This window comes from Haliaeetus albicilla, chromosome 17 (assembly GCF_947461875.1).
Source record: "Haliaeetus albicilla chromosome 17, bHalAlb1.1, whole genome shotgun sequence".
NCBI lineage: Eukaryota > Metazoa > Chordata > Aves > Accipitriformes > Accipitridae > Haliaeetus > Haliaeetus albicilla.
In genome coordinates, this window is record NC_091499.1 from 221,925 (window position 1) to 244,106 (window position 22,182).

The following is a 22,182-nucleotide window of genomic DNA, read 5'->3' on the forward strand; positions in this document are numbered from 1 at the left end:
TAGTATTTGAAGTACTGTATAGAGAAAAATACTGTATGCTTGTCTCATATAAAAATATACATATGTATGTAAGTGTGCACATAAATATTGTTTTCTGTATCAGTTAAGTTATTAACAGAAAGAGAAGCAGATGGTATTTCAGGTAATTCAGGCTCTATTCTGATTTTAGCCAAGTGGAATAACTTGGCTGGTATTTAGAAAGCTTCCAAGTTCTCTTCAGAAATAATTTCTGGTTTTCTGATTGTGTTTAAAACAAAATTAGAGGGTTACTTTGCAGAGGACACAAATATAGAACAATATGTGTATTGGCCTTTAATACTCAGTGGTAACAAAATTAGGTTTTTTTTATCAAAAGAAACTTCTGAATAAATATAGAGCTTACTGAATTTTTAGTATACTGTACGCATCTCAGTCTAGCTCCATAAAATAAGGGAATGCGGATAATGCTGTAATTGCCAAGATACCAGCCTTTTTACAAAGAAAGATGAACGGATTGCTAAGACTGCCTGACTTACCTTTACTGCAGCAGTCGGATGGGATGAGTACGCTTGAGTTACTCGAGACTGAGAAGAGCTGCTGCTGCAGGCCAGGAGTGGCTTAACGGTTGAAATGGCCCATTCCTCCTTCCCTGCTGTCCTTGTGTTCAGTCGCTTCAACTTTCACTTGACAGACTAGCTGTTTTGAACCTCCTCTTATTTAGCCGATGGTTGGTATTGCTAGCTTCAGGCACGAGTTTAAAATCTGGCCCCAGTCTGACTTCTGCCTAGCAGCAAAGGTTATGAGATGGATGTGAGGAATGGGTCATCTTTCAGGAAAATATTAAACTCCTCCATATCCACACAGTCTACCTATGAGCCGATGGATCCTATGGTTACAAATAAACCCCATGTACCCAAACACTGAGCGCAGGGTATATTTGTGGGTTATAAATAGAAGTTGCAGCCCACTAGTCAGTCCTACTTCAGTGCTTGCCTTTACTTGTGTGTTGGAGCCAGCAAGGTGAAGCTACGCTGTTGGTGCTAAAAGGTTTGGGTTTTTTTTTTTGTGGGGTTTTTTTGTGGTTTTTTTTTGTTTTGTTTTAAATAAGATTTTTAAAGAGTATATATAACTGTATGCCTGCTATTTTAAGTTACCTGTAAAATACTTAGGAACTTAATGGTAATCTATACAAGGTGAAATATGTTGAAATTTTAAATTTGTACGAAGGTAGTTTTCAAAATACAGCCTAACTTGGCAGCAATAGAATCATGAAATGCATGTTATATTAAATATTTTGTATTAGATGTATGTCAGCATTATCAGAACTGCTATGCTTGTAACTTTTATAGGTGAAGGTAGACACCTATATACTGATATTAAGCAAATTTAATACATGTTTTTCCAATTATTTTAGTTAATACACCAATTCACTAGTATTCTGCAATAGTGTGACATGTACTTGTTGATTTATAGACTACTAGGTTTATTGTTTCAGAAAAAGCTTGATGTTTTAACTAGTCATATGAAAGTAACAAGAAAGAAGTATGGATTTAGTTTAGAACAGTAAAATTACAAAATACAGGTTATGCCCATTTAAAACAGTGTACACAGGGGCATGTCTGTATAAAAGTCATATAGTGCTAAATGTTATGCAAATTTTTCTATACAAATGTAAATTGTATATAATGTGACTTAATGGACTATATTTACATTATGTGATTGCGAGAAGGCTGTCTAGGTAGAATATGACTTCTAGTTCAAATATGTTTGGAAAAAAGTATAGCACTTTCAATGATATCTTGCTATTTAATTCAAATAACATTATAATTTTAGAAAAATTACTTTTCAGTGTTTAACTTCATTAACTTGTAAATATTTCTGCTAACTTCAGGTTCTGGAGAGTTGTGCTTAGTTACTTCTAATGGGAGAAAGTATGTCCTATCCAATGCTGTGTAAAGTAGCAACGCAGGGTAATTTCTTACATCATTCCTGCTTTGTGCTATCAGTTGTTTTGAAGCTAATATTTTATTAATTGAACCTTTGTTTTCTTTTAGCTGACAGCACGATCGCTGCCTTCCATACAGTCTGATGAGAGACTACAACCTCTGCTTAATCATCTCAGGTAGCATAAACTGAAAGCATGAGTGTATTCTTTCACACAGATAACACAATTGTATTATTAGAATGTTTTAGCTACAGTCTTTTTTCAGATGCCTCATCTGTGCAATTGGCTTTGACTGGAAAAAAAACTCTGAAAGTATACCTTAAACTTAACAAAAGCTTTATGAATGACATGAAACGTAATTTATAGAGCTTGTATTTCTTCTAAGTAACAAGAAAGTATTTGTAGCTTTTACAAAAGCTATTTTTTCTTTATAGTAAAGGCGAAGTTGTTAAGTTTCTTTATGACCAAAACAGATTCCAAATTACACTGCTCAGAGTATGGACCTTCCTTGTTGCAAATACTTTGTGCTCTATGATATTTTGGGGAGATTTCTCCATCACTGTTATTGATTAATGAAGTCCTATTTTCTTCTTTTAATGGACCTAAAGAGAGAGCTGAAAATGTGAACCATTAAGAGTGTTCAACGACACAGTTAAAATAGCCTGCCTCTCTCCTAGTAGTATGCAGTATATAGACGCTTTCTGCTTTCTTCAAATGTGTTTGGGGATGAAGACTAAGAAAAAATACTTTTCTGATGTTCTTCAGGTTAAGCATAGATCTGGTCTCTTTCTTACACACATGATTGCTTTTTACCACTTTGTATTGTTTGAGAGAGTTTTCTTACTATGGTAGCATGCAGGAGGACAAAGACCATATAGTTAGAGGGAGATGCCTTGGCTTAGAATCATTGAATAATTTAGCTTGGAGTGAACCTCTGGAGATCATTTAATCTAGCCCCTGCTCAATGCAGATCTGGTTAGATTGGGTTGCTCAGGTATTTATTTAGTTGAATTTTTAGTATCTCTAAGGGTAGAAATTTACTTAAATATTGAATGTCAGTAATGAAACTCTGTTTTTGAACACATACAGCTTTGCATTAAGATCACTGAAATGATGCTGGATGAGTTAGAAATGGAAGCGGTGAGGTTCTGTCATGACAGCACTGCACCGGAATTACGATGCAGATATAGTTAGCGTTCTTTTTATTTCCTATGGTGTTCTACTGCTCGAGGTATCAGTACTCAAAACCTGACATTTTATTCTAATTTAAAAAAAAAAAACAACTTGTAATTTTTATCACATAGGAACAGTTTCATGTTTTATTGCTTTTTAGTGTAAATCAAAATAGGAAAAATAGCTTTCATTGTATCTCTGCTTACTTACATATGATTGAACTTTGTTGAAGAGCAATAAATGTAAAAAAAATATTGCAGTGTAACTGTTATGTAGCTGGTTAGAGGATACTTCTGAATGTCAATAACCTTCCATGTTTTTATTACTATACATCTCATTGGGATTTTAAAAAATGCACCTCTGTGGCATACCCTTCTCCATTTGAAGCTAAAGAGCAATTAGGTTAGCTTTTTATAAATCGTGCTTTCTAGGAGCAATTACTGAGAAATTTGAAATTTCTTTTGATATATGCTGTGCATCTATGTAAGTGGAACAGTCTTCAGTATCACAGCAAACACAATCCTTTCTATGCTTTTTTTTTTTAAATATGGGAAAAGAAAATGTTGCAAAAAAAGCTAGTTAAACATCAGCTACTTTAACAGGGATACTGAATCCTACATTTATGCAAAAAGGTATCTTTTGCACATTCTTATATTAACTTGGGCATGTATGTTTAACGACTGGTAACTTACTTCCATTTTGCTTTTGCGAAAATGGAGGGGCTGTTCCTAGTACATTTTGTCACCAATTGCCTCTGAGTTGCCTTTTTGGAAGTTCCTTTAAAATAGATAAAATAAATCAAACCTTACAACTTGAAAAACAAGCACTGGCAGTGAACAGACAGATGACCAAATAGGTCTTCTCTGTTATTTATTTCTGTGAATCTGTGATTTGTTTTTGCTTCATCTTGCTCCTAAGAAGGGAGAGTATTAGTTAGTTGTAGGTTTTCCTCTACCTTCATTGTGTGAATTCTTACAGCAGTATTTTATTTTTGGCATATGTCAGTCGAGCTTTATCAGGGGAGCAAAACTTAGATAGAAACATATGAAAAGAGCATGCAGTTGAAGGTTACAGACCATTGTTTGGTTGTTAATGCCCCACACACTTTTTGGCAGCTATTCATATCTGCTTGTGACTTTTAAATTAGCTAGTCCTCAGAAAAGGTCATTTCACTGTGGATTATGTCTGCATAGATATTTTAATCTGTATCCTTTTTTTTTAAATGGACATAACATGTATATTGTAATTGGACTGTTCTGGACTAAACAAATATTTTATCTGCAACTTAGATCCTCATTTTGTCCTATTCTGTTTCATTGGTGCTTTCTAGTATTAATTGTACTAGACAAAAAAGAGAACATATTTAGTTAAAATGTTAAAGTATTTGATGCAACATGCTCATAGTAGGCTACAAGGAGATTTTAAATTGCTAAAACTTTAGCAATTTAATAGAAATGGAAACTTTATGTCTAAATGCATGAGAAGAACACTTCTGCAACTCCTGCTTGCAAAGGAGTTTATATGGGTTTCGTGATGAAATTACAGGGTCGTAACACTCTACTATTTAAAATCTTCAGCAGGAATAATTTCAAAGATAGATAAAAGCTGTCATATGTAATCCCATCAATCTACTATAGGACTGTGCCTGTACATGAATTATAAGGAGAAGCTGAGTTGACTTTGTTTAGTCTGGTGACGAGGAGGTTTAGGAATGATCAAATAGCAGCCTAAAAGTGTTTGAAGGGCAAACATCACAGTACTGGAATTCTTGACGGTACCAGAGGATGTAACAAATGACAGTGGTCACATATAGCAGCTTGGGAGGTTCACATTGGACATTAGGAAAAATGCCTCTGCTAGAATGATGGGTGCAGCAGATTACCCAGAGATGTGGAATCTTGGTTCATGGAGATTTTTAGGAAGCAGCTAGAAAAAGCCATGTCTCACCTGACTAGTGTTGGCAGTAGTCCCAGTTGAAGTGGGGTGTGGGACTAAATGGTCTTCTACCATCCTTTACAACCAACATTTTGTATGATTCTATTAATTCTGTCTTCAAATGGTAGTTCACAAGGTTGATACAGCAACCAAGTGTTTTGCAAGACTGGATTTTTTTAATGGGTAACACAATACTCATGGAGACATGTTCACCCTCCTCACGCTCATCTCACAAGCAAGAAAAGAAGAATGCGCGCCTTAATGGACTGGTGTAATTTACTATTCTCAACATCTATAAAGTGCCCTTCATATCCTTACTAAATCTCATGATATACTAACACATCTGTGAATGATACAGTATTTATTAGAACAGTCCTGCAGCTGTTTATTTGAAAGACATAGGTCCCACAGTTGGAAACATTGCTATAGTGGAGGTTTCTTCTTGGTCAACAGTGCTGTGAATGTATGTATTGATCTTTAGTTGCAAGATATGCTTGCATTGCAGTAAACCACGAAAAGAAATTATGAAGAGCTACAGATATTTCAGGTGAGTAAGAAGCTTGATCAGGATCAGTATGTAACCTAGAAGGTACATGGAATAAAAGAAAGGATAAGTCCAAAGTAAGAGCTAAGCCTGGAAGCAAAAAGAGCAGAAGAAAGTGAGGGTGATCACAAGCCTAGTTGGTTTGTGTTGTACTGTGTTTTCAAACCAGCAGCAGGAAGCTCTTTGGCAACATTTAATGACATGAAAAAATGAGGACCATTGACCATAGAACAAAGGATAGTCTTAATTTTTTTTTTTTTTTTCAAGGTGTATGGGTTTGCATGGCAAGGTTTTGGTAGCAGGGGGGCTACAGGGGTGGCTTGTGTGAGGAGCTGCTAGAAGCTTCCCCCATGTCCAACAGAGCCAATACCAGCCCTCTCCAAGATGGACCTACCGCTGCCCAAGGCCGAGCCCATCAGTGACGGTGGTTGTGCCTCTGAGAGAACGTATTTTAAGAAGGGAAAAAAGTTGCTGCGTGACAGAAACTGCAGGCAGAGAGAGGAGTGAGAAGATGTGAGAGCAACAGCCCCGCAGACCCCAAGGTCAGTGCAGAAGGAGGGGAGGAGGTGCTCCAGGCACCAGAGCAGAGATTCCCCTGCAGCCCATGGGGAAGACCATGGTGAGGCAGGCTGTCCCCTGCAGCCCAGGGAGGTCCACAGTGGAGCAGATCTCCACCTGCAGCCAGGGGAGAGAGGACCCCACGCCGGAGTAGGGGGATGCCCGAAGGTGGCTGTGACCCCATGGGAAGCCAGTGCTGGAGCAGGGTCCTGGCAGGACCTGTGGCCCCATGGAGACAGGAGCCCACGCTGGAGCAGGTTTGCTGGCAGGACTTGTGACCCCGCGGGGGACCCACGCTGGAGCAGTCTGTGCCTGAAGGACTGCAGCCTGGGGAAGGGACCCACACTGGAGCAGTTTGTGAAGAACTGCAGCCCGTGGGAAGGACTCACGTTGGAGAAGTTTGTGGAGGACTCTCTTCCGTGGGAGAGACCCCATGCTGGAGCAGGGGGCAAGTGAGGAGTCCTCCCCCTGAGGAGGAAGGAGTGGCAGAGACAACGAGTGATGAACTGACCCCAACCTGATTCCCCGTCCCCCTGTGCCATTGTGGGGGAGGAGGTAGAGAGAAAATCAGGAGCGAAGTTAAGTCCAAGAATAAGGGAGGGGTGGGGGGGGAAGGTGTTTTAAGATTTGGTTTTCTTTCTCATTACCCTACTCTGATTTGATTGGTAATAAACCCAAGGTAGTTTTCCCCAAGTTGAGTCTGTTTTGCCTGTGATGCTAATAGGTGAATGATCTCTCCCTGTCCTTATCTTGATCCATGAGCCTTTTGTTATATTTTCTCTCCCCTGTCCAGCTGAGGAGGGGAGTGATAGAGCAGCTTTGGTGGGCACCTGAAGTGATTAGGGTAGAGCAGCTTAAGAAGTTACCAGCACTCATCCTGGAATGTGATAACTGACGGGTCATTTTCCTAATTGGTTGTTTTGCAAAAAAAAAGTGAAGTTGCCTAAGCAACAGCTGTTTTCTGCTGTTCTATGCTTTGATGGTAATATTTTTGGGACTGTGTTTTTTGTTTTGTTTGTAGTTTGCCTAAGTGAAGTGATGCAGATCTGGTTCTGCAAGGAAATTTAGATACTTTAGTAGAATCAGTAGTAATAGACATACACACCTCAAATACTTTTAATTATTTATCCATTTTTGAGTAATGAAAAAAACAACTATTAAGTACAGTAAGCTTGCCTAGTGCTCCAGTGTGTGCCAGACCAAATGAATGCATGTATAATTAAACAAATGATTTGTACTGTAGTAAAATCAACTCTTGGCTATATGCTTTTCACACTTTACAGTATTGAAATGTCACAAAATAATCTGTAGTACCTAGCATCATTATTTAGCTAAATTCCTTTTTTCTGGAGTTAACCTCTATATGCTTTCAGAAGATTTAAGAAATTATCTTTGTTACTTGCAGAATCTGTCTTGCACAAAGAAATTTGGTCTTACCCAGACTTTGCAACCTGGTTTTTGGACCAATATGCTGTATCCAAAGTCCCTGTTAGATTTATTGCTTGCTGTACTGTCACTTTTGAGTTCAGTTGGGTTCTGCTGTAAGCATTTCTCTTGGCCTGTTCTGCAGCCCTGCATATATCCTCATTCAAGAAGTCTACATATTTAAAAGTAAAAGCTGGGCATTAGATGCTTGTATTTGATTTGAAATGACTTTGGTGACAATGTTGACGTGACTGTCTCTGCTGTAGTGTAGGGTTACCTGAATCTAGGTCATGTATCAGAAGTAGTTTCGTTGCAGTATGAATGCAAGATGAGGCAGCACATGCAAAGTCCTGTGCTATTTTGGCTAGACAGCTACTGTCAGGAGTTAATGTGTTTCTATGTCAGTACTGCAGTAAAAGCCTTCCCAGCTTTTTATTGGTACACGTAAGTAGTTTTTGAGTTTTTACTTTTCCCTCATGGTAGATGTTCATAGTGATACATAAGTTTGTTTGTGTTTTTAAAATGCTACACAAGTAGCAAAGTACAAGAGGTTCTTGATCACTAGAACAAAGCAAAAGTGAACCCTGCATTCACAAAGAATGAGGAGAAGGATCCGTGGAACTATAGGCTGGTCAGCCTCATCTCGGTTCCAAACATATGAAGGACAAGAAGGTGATCATGAGTGGTGTTGCGGTTTAAGCCCAGCCAGTAACAAAGCACCACAGAGCCGCTCTCTCACTCCTCCTCCGCGGCCCGGGTGGGATGGGGAGGAGAAAATACAAAAATGCTTGTGGGTCGAGACAAGGACAGGGAGGGATCACTTACCACTTATGGTCATGGGCAAAAGACAGACTCAAGTTGGGGAATAAACAAAATCAATTTAATTTACTACAAATCAAATCAAAACAAGGATAATGAGAAGTAAACCCAAATCTTAAAACACCTTCCCCCACCCCTCCCTCTTTCCCGGCTCAACTCCACTCCCAGTTTTCTCTACCTCCTCACCCACAGTGGCACAGGGGGACGAGGAATGGGAGTTGTGGTCAGTTTGCGATGTTGTCTCTGCCTCTCCTTCCTCCTCAGGGGGAGGACTCCTCACTCTTCCCCTGCTCCAGCATGGGGTCCTTCCCACGGCAGACAGTCCTCCACTAACTTCTCCAACGTGAGTCCTTTCTGCAGGCTGCAGTCCTTCAGTCACAAACTGCTCCAGTGCGGGCTTTCCCATGGAGTCACAGCCATTTCGGGGGCACCCACCTCCTCTGGCGTGGGCTCCTCCCCGGGCTGCAGGAGGGCATCTGCTCCCCCGCTCCCCTCCACGGGCTGGGGGGGACAGCCTGCCACCTCCCTGCGGGCTGTGGGGGCATCCCCTCCTCCTTCCCTGACCTCGGGATCCGCAGAGGGGTTCCTCTCACATCCCGCTCCCCTGACTCCCTCACGGGGCGTTCCCCTTCTGAAATCGCTTCTCCCAGAGGCGCTACCGCCGTTGCTGAGGGGCTCGGCGTGGGCCAGAGGCGGGTCCGGCTCCAAGCCGGGGCAGCTTCCAGCAGCTTCTCCCAGGAGCCAGCCCTGTGGACCCCTCCCCTGCTACCAAAAAAACCTGTGCCACACAAACCCATAACAAGCAGTCAGCATGGATTCGTGAATGGGAAATTATGCTTGACCAACCTCATAGCTAATCATTTTATAACAGAAGGCTCAATAGATAGGGGGGAAAGCAGTAGGTATTGTTTATCTTGACTTTAGCAAGGATTTTGACACTGTCTCTTGCAACATCCTTATCGACAACTGATCAATTATGGGTTAGGTAAATGGACAGTAAGGTGGACTGAAAACTGGCTGAAGTGCTGTGGTCAGAGGTTTGTGATCAGGGGCATTAAGACTAGCTGGAGGCCAGTCACTAATGGAGTACCTCAGGGGTCAATACCGGCTCCTCTATAGAATTAGCTATTTCTTTAATATCATAGGTGATGGGACAGAGTGGGCACTCGGCAAGTCTAAGATGATAAAAAACTGTGAGGAATGTTTTACACCAGATGGGTGTGCTGCCTTTCAGATGGACTTGCGCAGGCTGGAGAGATGGGCCGACAGGAACCCTATGAAGTTCAATGACAGGGAATGCCAAGCCCTGCATCTGGGGAGGAGTAACCCCAGGTACCAGTATAGGCTGAATGGCTGTGAAACAGGGTTGCAGAAGAGGGCCTTGGGGTCCTGGTGGACAACAAGCTGACTATGAACCACCAGTGTACCCCTGAAGCAAAGAAAGCTAACAGTCTCTTGGGCGGCATTAGGAAGAGCACTCCAGCAGGCAGAGGGAGGTGATCCTTCCCCTCTACTCAGCCACATCTGCAGGGCTGTGTCCAGTCCTGGGCTCCCCAGTACATAACAAGGAGAGGCTGAGAGCGCCGAGATTGTTCAGCCTGGAGGAGATAAATTTCAGGAGGGTGTGTGTGTGAATCTTATCAGCGCATATAAACAGATGTCTGATAAGCGGGATACCACTCTTCTCAGTGGTATCCAGTGATAGGCCGGGAGGAAATGGGCACAAACTGAAATACAGGAAATTCCACTTAAACATAAGAAAACAGTTTTTTACTGCCAGGGTGGTCAAACACTGGAACAGGTTGCTCAGAAGGTTATGGAGTCTTTGTCCTTGGAGATGCTCAAAACCCAGCTGGATGAGATGCTTAGCAACCTGCTGTAGGGTAACTCTGGTTTCAGCAGGGGCTTGGACTAGATGATCTTCAGAGGTCTCTCTCAGCCTCAGCAGTAGCGTGGTCCTGTGATCTGAATTCTGAATGACCCCTCACTACCCCTTTCAGGTAAAGGGAGGGAGGGTTTCTTTACCGTGTTTACTCTAATGTTGGTTTTATAAATCTTAATTACTTATGTAACTATCAAATACTGTTTTCTTGGTTTTGCCTGATATAAAATATTTGCAGCCCTTAATTGGTAAAACAATTTCTTTCTAAATTTGTAAACTTAAAAAAAAAATAAATTTTTTGAACAGTTTTAAATTATGTTGTACTGTTTGCTTTTTTTTTCAGCCATTCTTATGTCGGCCCAGATTACAGTGTGCAAAAGAACACTGGAAAAATTTCTCTAGAACAGATTGATGCTGTAAGTCCTCTGTGTTTGAGCTATATTGTATGTTGATACGTAACTTTTAAAATTCAAATACTCTTTGTACAGTTAACATATAGAGTCTTTATCTTTTTTTGATTCATACTTGCTTTGTAACTCTTGAGAACTACTTGAATGAAACTATGATAAAGTTTAAAAGGAGCAGAATTAACTGAAAATACATCTAATCAGGATTTAGACTGGAGCTATATGAATTGCTTAATTTGCTGCTTAATTTTGTGTACTTTCACAAATACCTAACACAATTATAAGTAGAGTGTAACAAAATTTTCTTATTTAATAATTCTGCAGCCCATGATGTTTAGTTTATGATTATTGCATTGCAATATTAGCCTTTTCAGTGCTGTTTTTTTGACTTTTGAGTTACAGAAGGGTTTTTCAAAACAAGGAAGTAAGTAAAATGGATGTAAAACCACCTCAATGGTGCAGAGACAATTAAAAACACATTACAACTCCTTTATCTGAACTTCAGAAATCGTTTGTGTTTTCAGTGTCTGTCTTAACCATGACAGTGTTCCTTTAGTAGTAAATTCCATGGCATGACTCAACTGTTAAAAATAAAAATGCAAAGCCCAAGTAAACTTGAACACTATATTTTTTTTATCTCCGAGATCTTGCTTTTTAAGAAATAGTATTCTTCAGGGGAAGAACCTGCAGATTGGTTGTAATGGATTTTACTCCTGCTTGTAGTTTTTCAAAGATGTTTAAAAAACCCCAGATAATCTCCCCCCGCGCTCCCAACCCCAGAAAACTTAACAAAGGTCGCCTTGCCCTTCTAGAATAAGGAAGAAGCAAGAAACATTGTAATGGAACTATGGATATATTTTTTCTGATGGTAGTTAAACCTTTCTTGCTTTGTAACAGAAAATATTCTGATATTACCACCTGTATTACTCTGTGTTTTGGATTTTGTTCTTGAGATGGTTATTGGATGTGATGGCTTAAGGATACACTTGTGTTATCATCAGTCTCAAGGTGCTCTGCATATGCATATCTTTTCTTACAGCCATTGGCATTTTCAAGTGGAGCTAATTAATAATCACAATAAGCATATATCCTACAAATTAAAGGATCAGTATGCCTCAAACACAGATTTTTCTCTTGACAGCTTTCAGGGAAATCATTCCCTCTTTGCATGCGCCAGTTGCACAAAGCCCTACGTGATAACCATCATCTCCGTCATGGAGGCCGTATGCAATACGGACTGTTCTTAAAAGGCATTGGCTTGACTCTGGAACAGGCACTGGAATTTTGGAAGAAAGAATTTATCAGAGGAAAAGTGGATGCAGACAAGGTAATTCAACAAATGAAAAATATCTAAATATATGAATGTGAGGATGTAGTTAATTTGTACATTGAGCTACATATTTGGATAGATTCTTGTTAAAGTAGATACTTGGGCAAAAGGCACAGTTATGTCTTTTAAAGGTGGGAGGTTTTTTCCTCTTTACTTATGATTTTATTAATTTTATTGATCATTCTCCTAAAGCATGGGGAAAAAAGGCAAGCCACAAAGAGGCTTTTTATAGATGAGGACTAGAAAAATCTTACTTTACCACTAAATCACTCGGAAACCAATGTCCTTTATGAAATACAGGTACTATGGGACTAAATTAAATCACCAGGCAGGTAACTGACTACAGACAGTACTATCTGAAAGGCAAGGTTAGCCTTTTTTTGTTGGTTAATTAAAAAGAAAAAAATAAAAATAATTGGACAGCTATGTGTAAGGTGAGCTTGCCCTAGCAAATTTAGTCTAAGAATAAAAGAAGAAACTGGAGGTGAATGAAGACAGACGAGTGAGTTCAAGGAAATAGTGAGAAAATGCTGTTCGGTGCAGTGGGCAGTATTGTTGATATATTAGTCATTGGTCTAACCCTTGCTAATATTTTTGAGAGTATTGTGAGTGAGGAAAGTGTAACGTACATGTACTGTCTCTTTGCGAGCATGAAAAATGCATGCCAGTTTTTGGAGATTTGTGACCTGCTCCTTGCCTTGAACAGCCTAGGTAGAATCAAGCAGGCTTCCTCTTTCATCTGTCTCTGCCTGGCCTGTGGCATGTGTTAGAGCAGATGTTTCAGACCTTATGTCATTTTTGTTTGGACTGTGATACTTTGCATCTAATATTGTGAGATCTCAGCTTTCCAGAGTACTATGAAGTATTTTGGAGTGTTTGGTAGACAATCTTTTGTTAGCTTAGGTTTTCTCTGGGACGTGGCTATTTATACAAGATATGGGGCAGAAAGTAATACTAACTACAATGAATTATGGTACATATGTCTCTTTTAAGTCCTGGAAGATAAATCCACTGGTCTGCAGATTTTTTGGGAAGGAGAAAGGGATTTGAAGGTATAATTTGAAGGAGTACCTAAACCTCTGTAAATCTAGCTCCTTAAATGGGATATGATTTAAGAGGAGATATGTATTTTGTTAAAAAAGAAATCCAACATGCATTCCCTTACAAAGATTTCAAGAAAGGATTTGAAGAGAGGTAATAACTTAAATTTTGCAGTTGAATGCCAATTAATTCCTAGTCGAATTAGGAAAATACAGACTTTTCACTTGCAATTCCCTGTGCTTAAAGGAAATTGAAATAATAAAAACAAGCTATCAGAAAAAATAACTGTGTAAATATATACATTTATGATTTCTGTTTTAAAAAAATATCATGTGAACAGGTCTGATTCCACCTGCTTGTGCTTTGACCCTAGGTGTATGCACATGTATGAAGACATGGATGCACCTTGGATCCTGTTTTCAGTCACAGGGTTATTATGACTTTCTACTATAGCATCTCTCAGAATCATAGAATTGTTTAGGTTGGAAAACACCTTTAAGATCATTGAGTCCCACTGTCAATCCAACACCACCATGCCCACTAAACCATGTCCTGAAACTCTTGATAGACCCTAGAAATAAATGAAGTTTTATGATCCTGTGTTTAGCTTCAGACCTTAGAAAGCATATTGTGAGTGAAGCAAGGGGTTGTAGTTACTGTATTTTTCAGAAGCAGGCTGCTATTTCCACGTAATTTTCATTCTTCTCGAGTTATAGATAACCAACTTCAGACTTGGGTAAAAAAAAAAGCTGATTTTTCACACCTGTAATTGAAGTCAGTGGCCTGTGGTTTTTCACAGTAAAATGCCACATAATGTTTAATGTCCTGAAAAAATGAAGATTAATACAATTCTTATTGGTAGTTTCTTCTTTTGACATTTTTATTTTCTGACACTCATTCCATTGTTCCTTTCCTGTAGAGTGGAGAAAATTATACTGTTTTGTCTTACCGGAGCATTGTGAAGATACATGCATGATACTTGCTAAAGACTAAGACTATTTTTTACTGACTGGTGTATTGCAAAGAGGGAGTGTTCAATTTGCTGCAAATGGTTATGGTTTCAAAATTGTGTATTCACATTCATCTTAATGGCTTCAACATTTACACCAGTTCTCAATCCTAATAATTCTTGGCACACAACTTCAGTCTTCAGCAGGAAGGAAGTTACCTTGACACATCAGCGGTGCACTGGAGTGCCTACCACCAGGTTAAGCATAGGCACAAGGAAAACTTGCACTAAAAAGAACTCCTCCCATGCTCTGAATCACTGATGTGGACATACCCCAGGGCTCATTGATAAAAACACTGTAGAAAAGTTTTCAAGAAACAGTATTTTAGCTTTAGAGAGGAATCTGTAAAGTATATTGTAAATGAAGTGTGAAACCATGTATTCAGTGGGGGGAAAAAAACCCCAAAAACAAGTAGGGACTACACAGGAAGCACTGAAACCAGTTGACATGCTCTTTTGGAAAGTGGGGGGGAATGATCATGTACTGGCACGTTCACAACAGACACAAATGCAAAGCACAAAATAAAATGGTTTTTTTCTTTAGGCACTGTAATTAAAATTACTCTGCTAACCGCTAGGCTAGGAGTGCCTAAATGGTAAATTATTATTGTTCAGATGATAGGATCAACTGTCAAATGGTGGTAGATGTGTTACTTCTGACTGGTTATGCCAGTTGGCTTCATAACCTCAGTGTTATTTGAAGGCTGGTTTGTTTTTTCTATAAAATGTAATCTTACTCTAAACAGATATTAATTCCCATAGATTCTTTTGCATGCTGTTCTTGTTGCTTAAAAAGTAACCCCCCCCCCCAAAAAAACCCAAAGAGGGGAGTAACTCCAGTATGCTTTTAAAGTATTTGAAACAAGACAGTAGTAAGATCAATCAAGGCAAATTAAATAATTAGAGTACAGTTGCAAAAATTCTCTGATGAATTGAAAATAAAATCCTCTCATAGTGGAGATTGTTACTTGGCTGTTATTGTTTTCAATATGATTTCTATATGATTAGTCTGTGAATGTGAAATAGGAGACTTGAAAGATAATGTGGTGTTTAGAACAAAGGAAAGAGTGAAAGCTGGATCAGTTTCCTTAGGGCATTATTCAGTTACTTTTTGAGCTAATAGCCTGGAATCAAGGTTTTGATGCAGATAGATGACTTTAGGGCAACCCGTCACTTTTTGCTTTCCTTTGCTACATACATACTTGTGATATATATTCTTTTTCTTAGCAGTATTTGGTGCACGGTGGTATAAAATTCTTTCTTTAGTACTCTGATTATTTACCACTTTTTACAGAAGAGACAGTTGCTAGTTGTGCACTTCCGTGTTGAAAAATAATTCCTTTGATACTGCAATTTGATATTGCACTGGTATTATTGTTGCATATACTACTGAAGTGCATCTGAAAATTGTGCAAGAGTTCGGGTTTTAAAAAAATTATTTATTTAATAAATCTCAAAAACTTAAGCATTACTATATTTACAAAATTACCCTGATGACAGAACAGCTTTTTCGTCCTTGTGACCTCTTACTCAGAACAAGACATGGCTCTTTAGCCCCTGTGTTCTAGAACTCTTTCCTGGGGGATGTGGTGGTATTCAGGCTAGTGAAGCCTCTTGTTCTTCTTGACTTAGTTTTCCAGATCATCTTACTGCATACATACGTCTTGTTGTTTTCTGTAGCAGTTGGTCATAAGTGGCAATAACCAGACTGTTTTCTAGTTGTCAGAGGTTCCTGTCTGAGGCGTGCCTCCTCATCCCTTCCTGCTAGTGAAGGTCCTCATGACAGACGTTTTCCTGGAAGAAGGAAGAGGAGCATTTACTCAGACTTAACCTTGCTCAGAGTCTGTGATTGGTAAAGAAGCAAAGCCTTCACAATGAAGCTTTTGAGCTTCAGTTGATTATTAATATATTCTAGATGTTTCTCCTACATGTGATGATCATGTATGAAACTGAGGACAGACAACTTGCCAGCCATATACTGCATCAATATGCAAAGGAATAGGTCTCCTACTCTGTTTAGAAGTGGTGAAACTTTGGGAAGAAGACACGTCCCAATGAGGTAGTTCCAGTGATTTGATTTTCCTGGCTCTTCCATTTCTTTCCTAGATGATCTTAGGAGGTCCTTGAATCTGGATTCAGAAGTAAGGCTTTACCTTGATTGCAAAGAGCTGGTGCTGAATGTTTCTACCAGGGCCAACCAGAAATTCCATGAGGGGGAGCTTGACTGGAGACCTCCTGAGGTCCTTTCCAGCTTGAATTATCCTGTGATTCTGCATACAGGTCTGAATGCAGGTAGAAGTACATTTTTCTGAGGGCCAGCCACTAGAGGGAGACACGATCATAAGGAATAAACAAATATAATGTATAGATGTAAACTAGAAGTGCTTATGCTATAATGCTTTGTAGGTCTATCCAATTATATTATACATCCTCCCCCCGCCCCGAACCCGCCCCGTGTATTTAAATGAAAATAAAAATAGGCGCTTGATATCATCTTTGGGGCAGTGCTTTTAAGCATGCACAACTATCCCCAATGCAATTCATAATGCATGGATTATGTGGTGGTTCTTTAAAACAACCTCCACCTCCTTAAATCCCCAGGAATATTTTCTTTATCAGTCAGTTGGTTACGTTTGGTTTTGGTATTTTACTTTCTTATTTCTTTGAGATTTGGGGGTTGATTTGCAGCTAGATTCTTTTTTTACTTGCCCCCTTTATATTGGGTAATGGTGCCTACTATTTTGGGAACATATTTTGATTCATGAATGAGAAAAGGATCTTTATTCTGTCACATTTTAATTATAATTCTCTAATTGAATGTCATTTACTACTTTTATTCTTGAATTATTTAAACCTTACAAATCTGCAGCCTAGAGTGACAGCAAGCCACAATATTTGACATCTAAGAGATAAAGATATAAATATAATTGAAAATCCTCTATGCAGATTAAAATCTGATCTTTTTTTAATTGTACATCAGTAGTACTGTAATACAAATAGATGGCTAAGCTTGAATTCTCCTGAGATGTATAAAGGCTATTATAGAACTTTAAGAAAATGTTTGCTCTCTTCTAGGATATTAGAAAAATGTAATAAAAGTCCAGCATATATTACCTGTAAAATCTTATCCCCCTGAAATCTGTGGAAGTGGAAGAGTACGTCATGGTAACAAAGTATTAATGTAGTTAAGCATATTGCCCTTGCTTTCATTGGTTATCAGGGGAATAGATAGTCAAGTTCTTGATTAAATTGTATTTTTGTGTTAAACTCATCATAAAATGAAATAGAATTTTTTTTCCTCTACCAGTGACTGTAAAAATTAGCTTCAGTAGAACCACTTACTATCTGTATTTCTCTTTCATTATTGGGAAATCATCATTTCATACTTTAGTTGTAGTGAGATATAACAGGTGAATTTTAAAGATTTTGAGTGAATGATTTTTATTCTGTATTGGGAAAAATGACATTCTTTTCATAACATTATTATATGTTGAATGGCTATGCTTACCTAGTATAACTGAGCATAAAGTAAGTCAAAATACTGTTATGTTTCAAAATGTTTTTTGTATTCTACAAACAAAGTTAGCTCTTGAAGTTGCTTTAATAGCAGGCTAAAAGTGATGTAATTGTCAGAAGAAACATGAAAATGCATTTTCATTTACATGACTCATTTTGATTCCCAAACTTACTATTGAATTTACATTAAACCTTTTCTTTAAATGCAAGTTTGAAGAAAAAAAACAGTAATATGCAATTGTTATGGGGATTTCAAGACAGTAGGTGGTCCAAGTGCATCCTAGGTATGTAGGCTTGAAGTAAAAGTTAATATTTAGTTTTAATTTCAACCCCAAAGGCTAAAGAAAAGGACTCTTAGATTTCAGTATTCCTGAGTTCTTTTGTGTGGTTTTGGTTTGGGGGTTGGTTTTTTTGTTGTTGTTTTATTTGGTTTTGGTATAGTCCTTTGTGGTATTCCTCTGAACAGCCAGGTCTATGAAATCAGAGTATTTGTGCAAAACTGTGAAGTGGCTTGAACAAGATGTCTGTTGTTAGGAGCTGAACAGTCTTTGCCACAGTGATACACTGAACACCAAGTTAACAATGTCGATAGTGTGAACTCCATAGTAATGTTAGTTTCCAGAAATCAGCTTTATGGCAGTGAATCAATGATCAGGAGATCTACTCCTTTCATACAGCTTCCTTAATGTTTTTTTTTTTGCATATAGATTGAAGCCTGGAGGTTAACAGGCACATTGTTCAAATGGGACATAACTGTTGTTGAAGATGGTATTCATGTGAAGAGAGATGGCTGCTGAGATCTGTTAGCTAGTGTGATCTTGACTGAAGAGGGTAGTCTGGAGTTTGTTTTATATTTTAATAAACACTACAGAAGAGGTGTTTTGAGTGAATTTGGTTTATAGTCAAAATTTATACAACTAGGCATGAGAATTAAAAGCATGACTTGAAGCCATAAATGCGTGGATTACTGTTGTTGTTTCTGAGTCAAGCTGAATTAGTAGAATTTTCTTGTTGGTTGTAGTTGGAAAAACGTTTTGTTTTCTTTCCTTTGGCTACAGTAATTTGCTAATAAAAAGCAATGAGGAGTTGGACTCAATAACTAAAAATCCTGAGCACTTAACATTGTGGGAAGCTATTGCGTTTCCCCCTTTGGTTCCATATGAAAGGTTAGAGCTGAGCCTGAAAACTAGGAATTTCTTGCAAAACCTCTGTGGTCTGGCCACAGAGTTTAGTCCAAGGGATCATAATATCTTTCTTTAGCTGAATGGAAATAAGCTTCAATTGTCATTAAAATTGGGGTTTTTTTGGCAATAACTATATCACAGTAAGTATGTTAAGTCTATGCAAGATTCTTGCTATCATATATTATCATTTTTATCTAAAGTTGTGTTTTATAGATGGGAATTTGTCTTCTGTGTCCTTCGTGTCCTGTGCGCGTTCATTTACGCTTGCTAGCATTCTGCTCCCTTCTCTTGTGGAGCACTTCGGAATTTTGAAACACTCAAATGAGTGCTGTTGGCATATTACTGACATACTGGTCTGCATGGCTTGATTTCTTCAGTTTGTTTTGTGTACCTATTGACCAAAGCAATAGGAAAGAGATCTGTAACAGATTCTGGAAGTGAGAGGACTGAGAAAGCATGCTCACAGGGGTTGCATTTGATTGTATTCCAAGAAGTATGATGAAACGTGAATACCTTCTTGCAGAGTCCTGTTCAATTCTGCTGAGTCCTAGGAAGGTGCTGGGATAAGATTCCTCACTGACTCTATTAAATGTAGAGAATATTAGCAATGCCTGTAAACACATAACCCTGGCCTGTGGCTAAAGGGAAGTCACTGTCAGCGTTGTCCATGTTACTTCTGTTTACTGTTGTGGATGCAATAATCCTGGAAAGACTGCAGAAAACTAGCTCATCTAGTTAGAGCTAGAGCTAGCTGTTTGCTTCCTGTTTAATTAAGCATCGTGAGATCAAATCAAAATAGTTTAAAGTTGTTTGCATCAGATGATGATTTTTATTAGGACTTATGGTTAAGTAGTAGTATGGAACTGCTGTCGTTAAAATAACATGTCATGTTGTATTTATGGCCATCACTGCATGATATGATTAATAACACAAGTTTTGCAAAGCAGTTGATACTATTTCTACTTTCCTGTAAATAGGAAATCCTGACTGCTGCAAAGAGATTTACCAGTAACATCTATCTACATTGTTCACAATACTCAAACAAACGTGTGCAAGTTTGTAGGTATTGCTGCTCTGACTTCTTTATTAAACAAAGAGTATAGATATGTGTTTTGTGACTCTTTCTCTCATAGTCCATTTTACTTCTTTTTCCAGATTAGGCAAGTAAATTAAGCACATCATAGCTCCAATTGACATGTAAGAAATCAGATGGTAAGAAATCAGATGTGACTATAAGATGAGATGTTCTTTGTGATACATGGTAGAAATGTCTTACCACTTCAGCAAAATAAGGTGAAAGTAATCAGTTTTTCACCATTTATACCCATATGCAATGTCTGTAATCATGACTGAAAAGGTACTGTTAACTTACACCTTTATATAACAAATACATAAATAAATTAATATATATGTGTGCGTATATGTGTGTGTATATAACCTGCACATGATTTAACTGTATTCAGAAGTTTAAAAAATTGGAGTAAGAATAGTAATACATGGTAAGTGGTGCATAATGTTGTGCTGTTGAATCCAACTGGCTAACTTGGGTGGTATTTAAATTTACAGGTAGAATATTCACCAGTAAAGGGGTCGCCCCCCCTTCCGCCACCCCCCAAATTAATGATGCTTTTTAGTAACAATTAATGGAGTTATTGGGATTTCCAAAATTATTCATGTTCACTTTTTTTACCCCTAGTGGTATATGCTGCATCAATTCCCTGTACCTTTTGGCAGGGGAATAATCTGCAACTTCAGTTGGTACTGTTTTCTTTCAGTGTGTGTTAGAGTTTTGTTTTGCCTGCCACATCCGGAGTTCTGAGCACTAGAAGGAATAAAACCAAACCAAACACATACGTTTTTACCCTTTTACTTGTAAGGTTGTATTTTACTTTAAACCAATATTGCCTGAGCTTTTAAACCTGAGGCTCTTACTGGTTTATCGGTAAAGTTGGGGATACTAAAGAGAAAGTGTCTTTGGGACATAATTATGTAGATTTAAGAGAGTGATATAGTTTTAATTATGCCCTGTAGCTAATGTAGATGCATATTAAACTCAATCATGCTTCTGTGTATTTCCTTCTGAAACTTTTTCTCAGGCCTTAAGCTACTAATCAGCTTATCAGTGTATCTTACAGTTACCTAAGCTTACTGAATATTGACAAGAATCTGTCTCACTAACTGTCATTTTATATTTTAACTTTTTTTGTAAGACAGTATCTTTCTTACAGAAACTTTGTTTTTAAAAAAACCCTTAGAATAAAAAAAAAAAGTTAATTTTTGTGTAATAGATTGAAATCTTAAAGCAATATTTTTTCAATGAAATGGAGCTGGTATAAAGACGTTGTTTTTCACCATATTTTTGTTTCATAGGTGTTATTCAAATAGACCACAACTGGTGGTGATGTACTAGAAAACATAAAATAATTTTTCCATACTGTAGAACCTTTTTAGAATTTTATGTATAAAAATGGATGTTAAAGCCAGACGTTTAATTTTTTTGTAGTCTTGAACCGCTCATCAGACTTGCACTTTATTATCTCTATAGAAAGGTTGTGTACTTGTCAGAAGAGGTTTCTGTTTTATTAGTCATCACAGCAGCAGTAAAGAAGTAAGTTCATGATGTTTTAAGAAAAGTAATAGATGGGTTTGTCTATCTGGTTGCCAAATTTCTAAGTTCAGCAATTGTGAAGTATCTGAGCATCACTAAATACAGTCTTTAGCAGGCTCTGTTGAATACCTTCTTAACCATGCAGCTCTCTCTTTATAGCCATCTGCTGAAAAACACCTGCTGTATGTTGCCACATACACCACCAGTAATGTATTTAAACTCTTCAGCTATTTACTCCAAGTTCTGAAACAGGGGTTAACTGTTTTTGAGATGCAAATCTATTCATTTGTATCTTTTTATTACATTCCAGGACAAACTGAATGACATAGCAGGTCTCTTCCAGTTGTGTTTCTGTGCTTTTTGAACAGAAGAGTTTTGATAGAATAGTTTATTAATCTTGATATCATTGTTTGAAAGAGTATTTTAAAATTATTTTATTAAATGTTAAGATTTCCTGTAATCATATAAACTGACTTCCAAAACAAAACCCAGAATTCTGTATACTTTGCCTTCTCTTTTGATAATGTCCATGTAATTGTCGTAACATCATATAGCTGTCATACTCCATCTGTCTATATTCAGCCAGCAAATCATGGCTATATTTCATATTCAGTCATCCAGAAAAGCAGCATGCTGTATCAACTGTGCACTTTGCTGATATACCACATAGGCACGATGTAGATAAAAATGTATTTTTACTTTCAGAATTAATTTAACATTCTGCCACATGTCTTTGAAATCTATTGAATCTCATGAATAAAGACAGGACAGCTCTTTTATACATTATTTGTGCTATGCACAATTTATATTTCAGAAATTTAATATAT

At 38.0% G+C, this 22,182-nt stretch overlaps 1 protein-coding gene across 2 annotated transcripts in view; it reads left to right on the plus strand.

Annotated features, from left to right (window-relative positions):
- The window catches only part of PRIM2 (DNA primase subunit 2), a 132,527-nt gene that overhangs the window by 73,987 nt on the left and 36,358 nt on the right, over positions 1-22,182 (plus strand). For both annotated transcript variants that reach the window (XM_069804565.1, XM_069804564.1), the window contains exons 7-9: positions 2,034-2,101; positions 10,604-10,676; positions 11,809-11,994. In XM_069804565.1, the coding sequence (XP_069660666.1) occupies positions 2,034-2,101; positions 10,604-10,676; positions 11,809-11,994 (327 nt within the window). The remainder of the gene's footprint in view (positions 1-2,033; positions 2,102-10,603; positions 10,677-11,808; positions 11,995-22,182) is intronic.